Source organism: Mytilus edulis, chromosome 8, assembly GCF_963676685.1.
Source record: "Mytilus edulis chromosome 8, xbMytEdul2.2, whole genome shotgun sequence".
Classification (NCBI taxonomy): Eukaryota; Metazoa; Mollusca; class Bivalvia; order Mytilida; family Mytilidae; genus Mytilus; species Mytilus edulis.
Window position 1 is genome coordinate 24412088 of NC_092351.1, and position 16642 is coordinate 24428729.

General features: G+C 33.0%; 1 protein-coding gene across 2 annotated transcripts in view; it reads left to right on the top strand.

Moving 5' to 3' along the window:
* The window catches only part of LOC139485144 (carotenoid isomerooxygenase-like), a 30082-nt gene extending 14368 nt beyond the window's left edge, over nt 1-15714 (top strand). For both annotated transcript variants that reach the window (XM_071269362.1, XM_071269363.1), the window contains exons 2-12: nt 5675-5847; nt 6446-6593; nt 7284-7377; nt 8222-8532; nt 9108-9322; nt 10165-10307; nt 10832-10936; nt 12710-12904; nt 13393-13540; nt 14702-14789; nt 15512-15714. In XM_071269362.1, the coding sequence (XP_071125463.1) occupies nt 5675-5847; nt 6446-6593; nt 7284-7377; nt 8222-8532; nt 9108-9322; nt 10165-10307; nt 10832-10936; nt 12710-12904; nt 13393-13540; nt 14702-14789; nt 15512-15575 (1684 nt within the window). In that variant the 3' untranslated portion in view covers nt 15576-15714. The remainder of the gene's footprint in view (nt 1-5674; nt 5848-6445; nt 6594-7283; nt 7378-8221; nt 8533-9107; nt 9323-10164; nt 10308-10831; nt 10937-12709; nt 12905-13392; nt 13541-14701; nt 14790-15511) is intronic.
* The last annotated feature ends 928 nt before the right edge of the window (nt 15715-16642 follow it).

Sequence of the window (16642 nt, forward strand, 5' to 3'; positions counted from 1 at the left end):
CCACGGATACCATATAAAGACTACATTTAGCAACCACAGACACCATATATACACAGACTTTAAACTACCACAGACACCATATAAAGACTGTATCTAACTACCACAGACACCATATAAAGACTTTATCTAACTACCACATACACCATATATATACAGACTACATCTGCCTACCACAGATACCATATAAAGACTACATTTAACAACCACAGACACTATATATACACAGACTTCTAACTACCACAGACACCATATTAAGACTACGGTAACCTATAGTTGTTAATGTTTGTGTCATTTTGGTCTTTTGTGGATAGTTGTCTCATTGGCAATCATACTACATCTTCTTTTGTATACATCTAACAACAACATATACCATAATAAGACTACATTTAACAACCACATTTGGATGGAGAGTTGTCTCATTGGCACTCACACCACATCTTCCTATATCTACATACACCATATGTATGTATATATGGATTTTATCTACATACCACAGACACCATATCTATACAGACTTTATCTAACTACCACAGACACCATTTATAGACTACATCTAACAACAATAGATGTATACCATGTAAAAACTACATCTAACAACCACAGACATCATATAAAAACTAAATCTAACCACAGACACCATATCTATACAGACTTTATTTAAATACCACAGACACCATATAAAAACTAAATCTTACAATCACAGACACCATATATAGACTACATCTAACAACAACAGATACCATGGAAAGACTAAATCTAACAACCACAGACGTCATATATATATACAGACTTTAACTTACTGTCACAGACAGCATTATGTATATCAAGACTAAATCTAACAACCACAGACAACATCTTATAACCACAGACACCATATATACAGGCTGCATTTAACAGTCAGAGACACCATACATACAAGCTGCATAAATGTGTTAGTGGAATAGCCTGGTGGTTTAGGCAACCATGTACTTCTAGCGCCCCCATAGACTTTTGTCTTGTTTTTGAGCGAAGGGTGTCACCAAAGGTCACCTCTCATAATCCCCTTAAAACCCGTGTGCATTCATGCGGAACCAATAATTTTATTCTTGAATTCTTGATTTTTTTTTCGTTCTTTAGTTCTTTTCGCTGCAAGCAGTTCTGGGGAGACAAATGTCTTCCGTCTCTTCCTTTTTAGCTCACCTGGCCCACAGGGCCAAGTGAGCTTTTCTTATCACTTGGCGCCGTCCGTCGTCCGAACAATTTTTACAAAAATCTTCTCCTCTGAAACTACAAGGCCAAATTTAACCAAACTAGGTCATGCATCATTAGAGTATCTTGTTTAAAAAAAAGTGTCCGATGACCCGGCAAAACAACCAAGATGGCCGCCATGGATAAAAATAGAACATAGGGGTAAAATGTATATTTTGGCTTATATCTCTGAAACCAGAGAGTTAAATTGTTTATCAGGTGAAGATCCTTCTGCTCTTTATAGTCAATTTTTATCAATTTTCATATTTTTTTGTAATTTTTTACAAAATATCTTCCACTGTAATTACTGGGCCAAGTTCATTATAGATAGAGATAATTGTAGCATACAAATGTTCAGTAAAGTAAGATCTACAAACACATCACCATCACCAAACCAACAATTTCGTCATGCATTTATCTGTGTCCATTGTTTAATATGCACATAGACCAAGGTGAGCAACACAGGCTCTTGAGAGCCTCTAGTTTATAGTTAGTTTAGATGGCAGATGCTCATAACAAACATGGTGTCATTTAGTCTAATTACATTAATAAATTTATGAATGCAGATATACTAGAATGTGAGCAGTTTTTTTAAATAATTTTTTTTTATGGATAAATATAAGAACTACACGGACACAACTAGTTGAGGTATTCTAGGGAAGGGATTATGACTGATGGTGTTTAACTCTACTTTCAACACCATTGTGCTATTTCATGATAGTCGGTTTAAATTTATAGATGAATTCGGAGGATGGGAAAGGGAAAAGGGCATTATTATTCATTTTAATATGTCACCAATTATGTCTATTTTTCAGCTCTAACAAGGCAACCATATATGAAATATCCTATCTCCCAACCTAACAAATGAATAAATTTAAAATGGTTTTCCTCTTTATTAACAAAAGTGTAATTTGATTGACTGTTTGTTGCAAAACTTAACCCCCAGTGAAAAATATGTCATGCTTTTTCAGGAAAACAAGACTGTAAAAGTCAGATTTATAATTTAAAAACAAAGAGATGTGATATATTGCTAATTTAAATATAGAATGGATTCAAGCAATAAAAGGAAACTTTCACAATGGCAAAACCCGATACAGTAAAGTCGTCTATAAAAGGCTTGACATGAAAAGTGGGAAACACAAAAAACTGGCCAAATTAAACATAAAAAACATTTACAAAATATTAACTGTGGGTCGAGGCATGAACCACTAAACTACAGGTTCCTGGGTTGTGCCCATACATACATATACAAGAAACAAGGGATTTATTAAAAAAAAGAGAGAGGGAAAAAAAAATATTCTAAGAAACGTCTGGTATACGTTGTATACTTGTATATAGATCCATGATATACAGTGAAAGATTTTATTCAAAGTATTGAAGTATTGAACATCGGATGATCGCAAATTCTTGTGATCAGTCAAAAGCACATGTCATAGAAGACTATATCTCTATATCTGAAATTGAGGTTAAGGTACACAGGGATAGACAGTCTGAAGTGTGGGAATATATATTAAAATCAAAATCTTGCGATAACTAAGGCGCCTTGTTAGTATGGCGATATATAAGGTGTCTAGGGCAAATCATTGCGATAACTAAGACGTCTTGTTGTTAGATATAGCGAAATATTGCGATAAATAAGGCGTCTTGTTATTTATAGCAAATAATAACAATAAATAAGGCTTCTTCTTTTTAAATAAAGCAATGCATTGCTCTAAATATGGTGCCTTGTTGTTAGATATAGCGAACTATTGCGATAAATAAGTCGTCTTATTATATAAAACAAATTCTTGCGATAATTAAGTCTTCTTGCTGTTAAATATAAAAAATCATTGCGCTAAATAGAGTGCCTTGTCGTTAAATATAGCGAAATATTGCGATGAATAAGGCGTCGTATTGCAATATACAAAACATTATCGCGATGATTATCATATATGGTTTAGTTATAAACAATACTACAAGGCAGCTCCAGGCTTCCGTACTTTATAAGATATCTTATATACTTTATAAGATATCTTATTAATTAATAGAGATATCTTATTAACTTATAGAGATATCTTATAAACTAATAGAGATATCTTATAAACTAATAGAGATATCTTACTTACTTTCAAATTAAATAAGATATCTTATAAAAATTAAAGATATCTTAATACTTAATAAGAAATCTTGTTAAATAAATAAGATATCTTCAAATTTGAATAAATATAAAAACGGCGTGCCATAAAATTACCATATTTAGCGATTGATTTAAATCTGAATTATATATATTTTTTTTAACGTGACCACACCCTGTCACAATATCAAATCTCGTGAACCGATGCGCTAAAACACTCTAAAACGTTTGAAATGTATGGGGATTGAGGCAATGGCATATGATAAACAAGAGATTTCCTATTTATGATAATTCAAAAAGTCAAATTATTTGAAAACATTGAAATCCCCTTTGATTATTTTACATCACTAACATGGATATTTATGTATCAACAACATATAAATTAAAAAAAATAACGTATAATAGATATTCAAATTGTTAATTCACTGGGGATAGCGGATGTCCGTAACCTTCGTTATACGTAAGTTACGCACGGCCGTAAAATCCGTTACGAACAGCTGTTCTATTTTCATTCTTAAAGTTACGTACATGCAGCTTCTCGTTTTTTTTTTAAAAGTCGTATAAAACCATTATATCGTTATTTTATCTCCAGAACACTTGATATTCGTGTGGTTCTATATATCAAACAGTTAGACAATTACTAATTTTCTCTATCAACAATGCTTTCGATCAAAAGTATTTGGGAAATATTATTAGTTACATAGTGTGCTAGTGACCTAATACGGTATATATGGGGTGAGAGCGAAGCTCGAATCCCCATATGGAATTTACTGACCCCATATATACCGTATTACGTCACTAGCACACTATGTAACGAATTTATCTTACCGACTATCTTAACGTGTGAAATTAAGACTAGTGATTCTCGAAACGAGCAAGTCTTCAATACTGTTAGCATTAAGCAAACACTTCCATTGATCCTCCAAAAACAGATGCCAACAATAACGACTTGTAAGGTTTAAATGTGTTTTATGAATTTATTTCAATCTTACTCATCAATTTCTTCGTCTGTTGGGACTTTAAAGTTTTTTTCTCAGTACCGTTTTGTTTTTATAAAGGGACATAACACCATTACTAACCGTGTATGAAATAAGCCCCGCCCCCTTTTTACCTAATATGGAATATAAAGGGACGTTACTCCACTACTAACCGTGTATGAGATAAGCCCCGCCTCCCTACTAACCTAATATCAAATATACACGGTTTGCACGCGGACGCTTTTAACCAATCATATTCCTGGAAATGTATAGGAGGTAAGATAAAAAATCTTACCGATATTGCCACCTGCCATATTGGGCGGTCCGTAACGACAGCCGCCTTTTCCCAGTGTAATTGGAAATTTGATGATTAATGGACGGGGTTAGGATTTTTTCGACAATTATTGTGCTACTCTTTAATATTTCAGTTATAGTTCAACAACCTTTCAACATTAAATAATTTGTTTTACCAAAATATGTGAAATAGCCCTTTCGCTGTACCTTGACCTTAATCAGCATAACTGTAAACAATTATAACTAAGTTAAAAACAACACTACAAATTTCTTACATTGATAACGTTGTTGAGAGAGTTGATACTTGATATAAACTCCATGCGTTGTGTTGATCAATCTTTACATTGACCAGTAGCCAGGGGTTCGGTAAGATCATGATTAAAATATTACAGAATTACTGGACATTTCTAGTTCATTAATTCTGTAATTTCGCTAAACTAGAGTTGCAGCTCTGATCTTTGAATATTTTCATTGCTCTAGATCTGTTCAGACTCTTTGACTTGTGATGATCTCGAGAATACCTGATGATCCAAACATAGATACTTCAGAATAAAGATACCAAATGTAATGAAGGAAGTTTCCATGCATGCATGCCTTTATCATTTCTGATAGGGTCATATTCGCCATGCCTTACAGACCACGAAGAGAGCTTCTTGAAAGTGGATCTTACATCCGATGCATCTTACAAAAATGTCCATATGGAGTGAGAGTGACACGTTTTCTACACTTTCAATAACCATTAAGATCTTACTAAATGAAGTACCAGCTTTAATATCCCAATTTCATAAACGCAGATTTGCGTATTCATTTAAGTATCGCAGGAAAATTATAGACGTCATGGGAATTTGTGCTAGACGATAGAAATCCAGACTACAATACATGTAATTTTATTTCAACTCCATCAATCATTGGGGTTAAAATTCAATTCATTTAAAGAGTTTATTATAATAAATTCAAACCCTTTAACTTTAATTCAAAGTTTTTATGCTCGATTTAATAGCCAATAAGCAGTGTTTCGGTCCAGGAGTTACTCTTGATCTAAGTACATTTTATATAATTGTAGAATCATGATGATAAAAGTCTTACTAGCACTTGTGATTATTGTTAATGACATTCTTGGGTACACAGAAAATGAACGGAAACAGTTTTTGATGGCGGGATTGTCTGATATTCAACGAGAAACAATTGATGGACCAGTAACAGTTGAGAGTGGAAACATCCCGACATGGCTAAATGGTAAAAAGCGTTCATGTTGCAAAATATCATCAATTCAGAACCAATAAAGTTAACATGCTAACCACTTCCCTGAATCTCTCGCAACTCATTTACATAAAGCACAATGCCGCCCGATAAATTAGATACTACATGTAAGAAAAATAAATTCTTTGAAATGTGAAAAAAATTATCCTTGCAATGTCCTCTTAAAGATAACACTTTCAAGGTCGATCAACAAATAACTCGAATCATATCTGAATTTAAGACTTATGTTTTTTTTTTCGGGGAAAATTGACCGACCTAGACGAAACACCGCTTTTAATAGATGCAGGTGGACGGAGCTGTGTCAATGCAATGTAAATCAAATGATAATGACGACTATTTTAGTTTAACTTTAGTTGACAATTGTATTGCTATCTCAATGACGCTGCATAATGCGTTGAGTACACATGCAATTATTTAGATCCCACACCAAATAAAACAAAAATCGAAAAGAATATTTATGAACCAATTGCAATATGCACACAACCTTTATTTTCTTTTTACAGAATTAATGTCATGTATATTATGATTAAATGGTGAATACTTAACTTAATATGTTTATTTTCTATTCTAAAAGGTAACTTTATGCGCCATTCCTGTGGAGTTTTTGGTGAAACAGATCACTTGGATAGCAACGAACCAAACTATATCAGCCATCTTTTCGATTGCCTTGAAATTGGTTCGAAGTTTAAATTAGAAAACGGGCACGTGACGTTTACAAACAGGTAGGAACTGCATGATCAATTAGTAGGTAAACAAAACTTGACCTCTCCTAGTCTACAAAGTATTTCTTGATTGGACACACAATTATATAAAACACTCACAATATGATAAGAAGACAACAAAAGTTTGAGTAACAGAAACCTCGTTTAATTTCTTGGTGAATACAGTTTGAGTAACAGAAACCTCGTTTCATTTCTTGGTGAATACAGTTTAAGTAACAGAAACCTCGTTTAATTTCTTGGTGAATACAGTTTGAGAAAAGCAGAAGATATCAAAGGGATATACAAATTAAAATGAGTTAAAGACAAACTGACAATGCAATGGCAAAAAACGAAAAACGACAAAAATCTAACAATTGTTTACAAAACACGATATAAAAAACTACAGGTCATTGATCAACACGAACCCAACCAAACATGCAAGTACGTCGTAAGTTAAATGTTGAAGCATCAAAGTGAATCACTTTTAATAGGCTTTTAAAAGGTTAGATTAATTTTGTAGTGGAAGAATTAATAAGAATAATACACAACCAAAACAGTTTAAATGAAGTTTTATCACAAAAGTCTTAGTCTAATTACGCTTTATCTTCCTCTTGAATCCTGGATGTACAGAATGTTTGTTACAGAAAATTTGAAGGTTTTTTTTATTATCCATTTATTAGATCCAAAATTAAAAACTTGACTTTTATACAGATGGTATGACACTCAATCAAACGAATTTTATAATCGTTATGGGAGGAACATGAACAAGTCTAGTGTTTTTATTGCGGGAACATACAGCAAGGCAGTAAGTATAAGTTTAAGGCTCGGAAGATCATTCTTCACATACACTATGAAGGAGTATTCGTATGGGTGTCACCTACTTTCAGTATATGAGTGCCATCAGAGAAAAAACTGACTTCAGCAGTAAAACTAACAATCCTTCTCAATTTAGATCAACCACACCTGAAACGACAAACCTCAGTGTTGACAGGCTAGTGATCACGGTAGTTAAACTACATTGACCAATCGGAGTGCGAAGCGTGACAAATATTGGAAAAAATACAATATTTTGGCCATAATCTCTTATTCATCAACAAACCTTTCCGCTTCTCTTTTGTTGATATTTGGTCAATACAAATGTGGAATATATAGTTTAACGACCGAAAACATACGTACAAGATATGTCTTAAAACCTAGAAAAAACATTGATATCAAATATATACAATCTGAATGTATTACCCAATCAATCTTAGAATAAAATTGAGAATGGAAATGAGGAATGTGTCAAAGAGACAACAACCCGACCATAGAGCACATAACAGCTGAAGGTCACCAATAGGTCTTCAATGCAGCGAGAAATTCCCGCAACTGGAGGCGTCCTTCAGCTGGCCCCTAAACAAATATATATACTTGTTCAGTGATAATGAACGCCATACTAAACTCCAAATTGTACACAAGAAACTAAAATTAAAAATAATACAAGACTAACAAAGGCCAGAGGCTCCTGACTTGGGACATGCGTGAAAATTTTTATGAGATTTCAACCCTCCCCCTTATACCACTAGCTAATAGTATATTTCTGTCACTAGTACATTTACAATATGAAAAAAAACACCAAACTACCACTTATTAATGTTATGTTTCAATAGAACATGTCACAAGTACAGAAATTTGATCAATTTGGAAAGCAGTCAAATAAAATTGTTGAAGTTCCACATGTCAGTTGGTGGCAGATTGGTAACCAAGCCATTGCGATGACAGAAACGCCAGTTGGTGTAGTGATTAACCCAGTAAAGGTAGAGCACAATGGTTATATAAGTTACCGAGACAATAACTTTGGCTATGGAAAAAGTGTCCAATTGACTGACAACCCGGCACATGAGCACACTGAAGTGGACGGTACATTGTGGAGCACAGTTACAGCTGTCAGATTTACATCACAGACTCACCTGAATATTTGGTAAGTATCGTGTATTCTTCCTAGTGACATGCAGTAGCGGGGGTATAATGATAGTGTTCCCGTTCAACTGAGAGTATGTTGAAAATACAGATATAGTTGTTTTTTCTGCTTGAATAGTTTTGCACAAGTAATTTTTAGGGCCCTTTATAACTTACATTTCAGTGTGAGCAAAGGCTCCGTGTTTAAGGCCGTACGTTGACCTGTAATGGTTTACTTTTTACAAATTGTGACTTGGACGGATAGGTGTCTCATTGTCACTCATACCACATCTTCTTATTTCTATAAACATACACTGAACGAATGAGTTTGATCTATGACACAATTTAAATTAAAATACAATATTAAAACGTAGGTGCCTATATAACGGCAAGTTGATTTCATTACAACTATCTTTAATTTGGCCCGCTTTTCTAGTGTAACGTGAATTATTGATAAAATTACTTGATTAGATGAGCCCTATTTATTCCCTTAAATATCACGAACAATAAAATTAGTTTCTGAAACGACCAATTCTTACCTTCATTCACAATGTTTGTCCAAACAAAACAAAAAGTACAAATACATTTTTGTTATAGGCGAATTATTTACAAGGTTGGTGCTGACAGGATCAGACACAAAGTTGGAGAACACCATTATAACGATGCAGATTTAACAAAGTGTTCTAGAACAAAGCCATTCAACACTTACCCAGATTTAAGTTCAAGATTTGGTTATGTTCACTCATTCAGCATGACAGAAAAATATATAATTCTGCCTGAGACAGCCTACATGCATGATCCTTGTTTTTACGGTAAGGAACATTAATTTTGAAACAGATATGTTTGGGAAGGATTGATCTGTTAGTGTTTGACGCTCGAATTAAAATAGTCTGAAGACCAAAAAAATACGATTATACTATACAGTATGTTGCATTGTCATTAGAAACACCCCACCTGTTGAATAATAAAACTGTACATCTTGAATTGATGCTTCCAGGAGCTATCCCGTATTTGAAAAAAAGATAATATATTTAAAAGGGGGAAAATATTACGTTAAATATGCAACACTTTTAATGCTGTATACAAAGCAAGCAATTCAGTGGTAATCTGGAAAAGCAATGTATGAATATAACTCTTTAGTTATGTACAGCGTGGATAAATGTTCTGTTTAAGAGAAAATATGTTGCCTATTGATATAAATGGTGTATTAATGCTTCTATTTCTGGTTTCTTGCAGGTGTGCATTCTTGTGTTGAGAAATAGCTACTACAAGCAATAGCTGAATCCTATTATGTTTTTAAAGAAATAATATTCTGCAAATTTGCTCATCAACAATAACAATAATAAATTTGTAAAAGTGCACATATTGATTTCAAGAAAAAGAAATTGAAACACACTATACGTACTTTAGATGAAAAACAGCAATGAAAGCGCCGTATGTACTGTTTTGAGTTTAAGATGGATACACCATGTCCTTCTCATTTACTTTACACGATGCGACAACCAATATCCATCTTTTCGTCTGACTTGCATGCCTCTTAACATTGTTTTATACACATCGTCATGTAAAAATTCTGTTTCTTTCACCAACAATTTAGCGTTCTTTTAATAAAGTTATCACATACAGTATTATCGATCATTGTTTTTGTTTACAGCTCATTACCAGAATGGGGAACCATTCTTTCCTCAGGGGTTCAAGTTCGAACATAATGGTATGTCACGGTTAGTGGTGATGAGGAAGTCAGACGGTGTAATAGTCGCCAGCATCAAAGCCAAACCTTTTTTCGTTACTCATCAGGTGAGATTTTTTGGCATTCCTACAATGTAAGGATGTAATTGTTTGAATATAAAACCTGATTAATTATACAATACAATTGGGAATGGAAACAGGGAATGTGTCTAAGAGACAATAACCCAACCAAATAGCAGAACACAGTTGAAGTCTACCAATGATCTTCAGCACACTTGGCATAGCCTGCACCCGGACGATTTCAACTAGCCCCTTAAAATGTATACAAGTACAGCGAAAATAGTCATGAGTCACATTCTTTCAATTTTGATGTAGAACTTCAAGTAGAACATTTAAGTTTCTTTCTAAAACTTTACATGCATGAGTTAGGGACATGCACATGTCATATTTCAATGGGACAGCAATCAAACGTCATGAATAATTATAAGATATCATTATGTTGGGATATCATGGGAGCAACAATAATATGTTTTTAATTTTTTATTATAAATAAAGGAAACCTGTTTAACAAAAAAAATAACTGTGGTCGAGATCACAGATAATTTTGTAATTCGTGTTCATTTTGATTTTAGCTTGGATCGTATGAAGATGGAGAATTGATACATATGGATATGTTAATGTATGACGATGCATCTATATATGACAGGACGACATACATTACCAGTCTTATGGCTAATGTAAGTATAATATAATATCTGTCTGTTTCTTAAAATAAAAACATTATCAATCATTATTAAGCGGCAGTTTACAGTAACAGATGAATATTGTATATAACATCAAAAGGTGTTCCTCTAATATCAATTATTATCATTACACGGCCAGTTACTCTAGTTTTTTTATTATCAATTTCAACTGTTATTCAAAATGCTAGCAAGTTAATGGTTTGGTTGACTTGATTCCATTGATTGTATTATTGTTTGACATCTGAAAACAATATGAAAAGGCGGAGTTAAACTTGTATACATTATATTTAAATTTGATCATTATCAAATAACCAAATTGTCTACATACAGGTTTAACACGCAGGTGGAAGTTAGGTCCGCTGCTGTATGCCCTGAGGTAATCGGTGCCCTGAGGTAATCGTGGTAATGCGTCATTGATTAAATACGCACGAAAATATAGTTCTGATTTAGATAGATCTTAATACCAAATTTTAATGTGACCAAATACCAAAGATGTCAACAAACTTCCCAAATGATTGTATTATTTGTATTCACCGATCATTCATTTCGTATGTACGTGTAGGGTGGGGATGGCTGGTAAACTTGTAAACTTATTTTTTATAAAATTTCAATGAATGATCTGAAGTATTCATTCATGACAGGGTTACCTGAGGTAACCCCAATAATAACAACAAATACAACCATTTAACTCGAGTCAACTGAGGTAACTTTATATATACATCGCATAAACAATAAAAATCTATGAAGTCTTACATTTTAAATTAAGAAATAATTGTGTAATCAAAATATAAATGTATACACTAGAAAAGTATGTACTAAGAATTCTTTCATAACAGGGTAACCTGCGGTAACCCAAACAATAACAGCAAATACAACCCATTTAACTCAAGTTAATTTAGATCACCTTTACATATGCATCACATTAACAATATAATTTCAATGAATTCCTACATTACAAAAGAAGAAAGTGGTTTATTACAGCATACATGCATACACTAGCAAAGTATCTACTAAGTATTTTGTTATGACAGGGTTACCTCAGGTAACCCATAAAATAGCAACAAGTATTATTCATTCATATCAAGTTAACTAAAGTCGCTTTTCCGATATATCACATAAACAATACACATCTATGAGGCCTACATGTAAAATAAAGAAATTGTTTGATTACAACATAGATGTTTTCACTAGCAAACCATCTGATAAGCATTCTTTATAACATGGGTACCTGAGGTAACCCCAGACATAATTACAAATATAACCCACCTAACTTAACTGAAGTAAACTGAGATCACCTTAACACATCACATAAACAATACAACTTTCATGAAGTCCTACAAATAAAATAAAGAAGTTTGTTTATTACAATAAATACTACTGCCACCTGCGAATCTAAGAATAACGACGCTATAAATCGTCTTTTTTGTTTAATATGTAAACTGGAATGTCATGTTTTATGATATACTACGGCACCGTAGGTGTTTGTTCGGGGAAATCAGGTTATCTATTCTGTATTTAAAATACGTTTTAAAAATAAAATATTAAAATAATATGATAGATATGTGAAGAAAACTTTCTTAATATAAGGGGGGGGGGGGGGGGGGGGGGGGGTACAGAACACATAAGGGAGCTTACTCTTGGTGTGGTTCAAATGTCTTAAAATTTTTATATTCTTTTCCACAGGTCATGGACTAGCCGAGCGGCTAGCCAAATCTATTTTAATCAAAGTGTTGGGTACCCCCTTTACCACAATATATTCTATTGTAGAATCCGTATACTACTAATGTAACCAGAATAACTATAAACACCACTGACTGGACGGCATTGTTTAAGAATCTCCGTAGTGGTCCCCCTGCTGCCTTTGAAATGCCAAACATCAACTATGCATACAATGGTAGGAAATATACGTATGCTTACATGAGTAGGAATTTCGACAGAGCCGACCAAAATGCAGTGACTAAGGTAATTCTTACATAAATCAAACTCCTTTTGCAACGCTATATTGTAAGAAACTTTTTACTCTAAGCATTGTCTTATTACTAAAGTAATTATGTTCTTACTTTTTTTTACCTTGTTGTTGTGTTTCTGTTGACGGACAACACAGATTTGATTAGTGATTTTTAAATGTAAAATCTACAAATAAAATGTTACTCTTGAAAGTCAATTTAAGAATATGATGTCTGTCTCTTTATACACTTTTGGGGATTTTTACACTCTAACGTGAGTTTTCCTCATCCAAATTGGGCACAATGCTAATACCAACAACACACAGACAGAATTCAAATTTCAACAGTAAATCCTTTAAAGTTACAAAGCTTCAGCGTGGGCATTTGGGTCCTCATACACGTTCTTCTTTCAATTTTAATTTGAGTTCAAAACATGTTGAACATATTTTGAATCAATGATGATTTTTATATGTAAATACACAAAAACATTTAAACCTTATACAGTTAAATGTTGATACTGGTGTTGAAACAGAATATGTTTTCCCGGAGGGAATGTTTGTCCAAGAACCTCAATTTGTGTCCAGACCTAACTCAACAGCAGAAGATGATGGCGTTATACTAGCACAAGGGGTCGATGGAACAAAACATAAAGGTAAAATACAAACAAGTGTTGTTTCAAAGTGGTACTTGTTAATATGTTAAAATGAATACCCATTTTTGCATATGAAAAAGCGTCTTTATTGTAGTCGTCATCCGTTTTTTTTGTGTATAATGATTTACAAAATTAATATACAACTTTTTTTCCTTAAAATTCGAAGATTGTGTTTGATACTCCTGATTCCTCAGCTCCAACTTTATTAAAACAGGGGGAAAAGTTTAAAAAGCTTTAAATGGCTTTAGATTTCAAGGCTTTTAAAGTTTTTTACTTTTATTTTAAGTTTTTTTTGTAACAAACGTAATTTTATCCTCTATAATTCAGAGGAAGGCTAATAAAACAAATATCATTCAAAGACATGTTTTGTCAACTAAACAACTGTACAGGCAAAAGATATGAATATTTGAGTCAATGGTAAAATACTTTAGACATACCTATTTCATCTGGTAAGTTATTACTTCTTTTAAAATATTCTTGGATTGTTTAGTGGTATATTCTTGGATTGTTTAGTGGTATTTACACCAACATCAAGATCATTCTTTCGTATATTGTTTATTCCTTTAGTTCAATGAGATTCATCCTGTTCATTAAGCTTGTTGTACATTTGTTGACAACTTTCTTAAACTAGCCGTGAGGTAATAGTTTTTATATGCTCCGTGTTGAAGGCCTTACTTGGAGACGAAGACAATCAATTAAAACAATGTTCCTTTGCTTTTTGTGTGTTTATTACTTTGCATGAACGTATCAAGATCTATCATGGATGGATACATTGTACATCATAAAATCGAGAATGGAAATGGGGAATGTGTCAAAGAGACAACAACACGACCAAAGAACAGACAACAGCCGAAGGCTACCAATGGATCTTCAATGCAGCGAGAAACTCCCGCACCCGGAGGCGTACTCTAGCTGGCCCCTAAAAAAAATGTATACTAGTTCAGTGATAATGGACATCATACTAAACTCCGAAATATACACAAGAAACTAAAATTAAAAATCATACAAATCAAAGGCCAGAGTCTCCTGACTTGGGACAGGTGAAAAAATGCGGCGGGGTTAACATAGACTCTATATTTCGAGTACAAACATTATCCAAAAACATATAGCATTCAATTTGTTTACATGATCATTTGAAAATGACATTTGAATATTTTACAGCATTTCTCTGTGTTATTGATGCTAAGACAATGAAGTTGATATCTCACGTGACAGCACCAGACATAGCTTTGTTGGGATTACATAATAGGTATATATAATAAGAAGTCTTAGCTTCAATCCATTTCACTTTACTTAAATCGTTCCCTAAATTGATTGTCAATAATCTGGGAGTGAAATGATTAAATCTACTTTTTTCTAGCCTTATAAATACTTCTATCGATTGCTCGTCTAGTCTCAAAATTTCAATAAAATATTGAAATATCTAAAATGATGAATTACGTTTCTTTCCTACATCTTCATGAACATGCATGTAATATTTGTCACTAGACATTAAACAAATAACAATCAATAAATCAATCTTTCCGATCATTATTGTGCATGGGTTTGGTCGGCGCAAAAGCAAAGCATCGATACCAGTATCCGTTTTGGTATTTTAATCGCCTTACCTTTTTCAAACGAATATGCTATTAAGGAGTGAAAAAAATATACTTACCTTTATCATGTTTATTACACTTAAGGAGGTTTGCTACTCAGGTTTTTGTTTTTGTGTCAAATTTTCAATAATCTTGCATTGTTTATTTAAAGGAGATAGCGGCCAATGTTAAATGAATGAAAAGTCTATAGGAAATTGTTTCCCGCCAAATTTCCAATGGCCTTTATCTAAAAAAAACAAGCACACTGACTTATATTTTTTCAGCTGTTCTAGTTTCTCTATTTAGACTCTACCTATTTATAACAGTCATTTAAAATCCTCAAGTTATTTTGACCCTGAGTAGCTAACCTCTTTAAATATATATATTTTTTTTATAGATTCTTTGGTCTCGAGGTTGGAACGTCAACTGTTGGTTCAGAGGAAATAATTGGAAAACGATAACAAGAATAGTTTATAGCAGAGAGACCGTTTTCAAACCTACAACACTACATAATAGCTGAGATCTGTGCACAAGAACTACCATATAGTGTTCATTTAAATTATATTTACGTAACTTTTAATAAAATTATGTATTTCATAATCATTTTCGTTATTTGTCACATGTTTAGTAATTATGATTAGAGTTTGCAAAATTCAACTGTATTTTTCCATAAGTGACATAAGTAATAAGAAGCATTTCTGAAGATACAGAATTAGTTATTTTTGGAACGAAATCAATCATTGATAGAAATAAACACAATTGAATGACGAAGAAGTTCCCAACTATAAGTAACTGTAAGACCTTCAACAATGAGCCAAAAATTTCGTCGAATAGCAAGGCATATAATGCGCCTTAACTTTATTACAAATTTAAACAATTAAATGAGAAAACTAACGGTCTGATTTCATTACAAACAAACATGATAAACATCAATAGATGGGACAGGCTCTTACATAATTATGTTGCGGGATTAAACATGTTTGCTGGACCCAAACTCTTCTTCAAACCTTACTTACGGCCATATAACATATATTATTTAGCCTTTGATGATATATGGAGGAGCTCGCGAGGTTTTTAGTAAAAACAATGTCCATTGCACAACACGACCAATCAGGATTACCCACCATACTTATTCATATTCATTTCATTGGCTGTAAACAATTTACTGAATTGTTTCTGGCAAAATATACTGAGATAGAAATAACCAAACAACTTGAATGATAAGTAACTCAGAACTCGAATGACAAAAGACAAAGCTTACGGGAGACAAAACAAAGACAGTCCGACTAAATTATTTAAAAGACAAAGAAATAAACACAATCACCCCCCCCCCCCCCTTAACAACATCAACAAAAAAAAAATAAAAATAAAAACCAAACAAAAACATTTTTCTTTTTTAAAACGATGGGTTTTCATTTCAAATGTTTAGAAATAAAAAAGTTATTTATTTTCACATAAATGTCCCCACCTAACCATAACGAACTTAAAACATGAGTACAACATGCCCATATTTTATGTCTAAATTTAA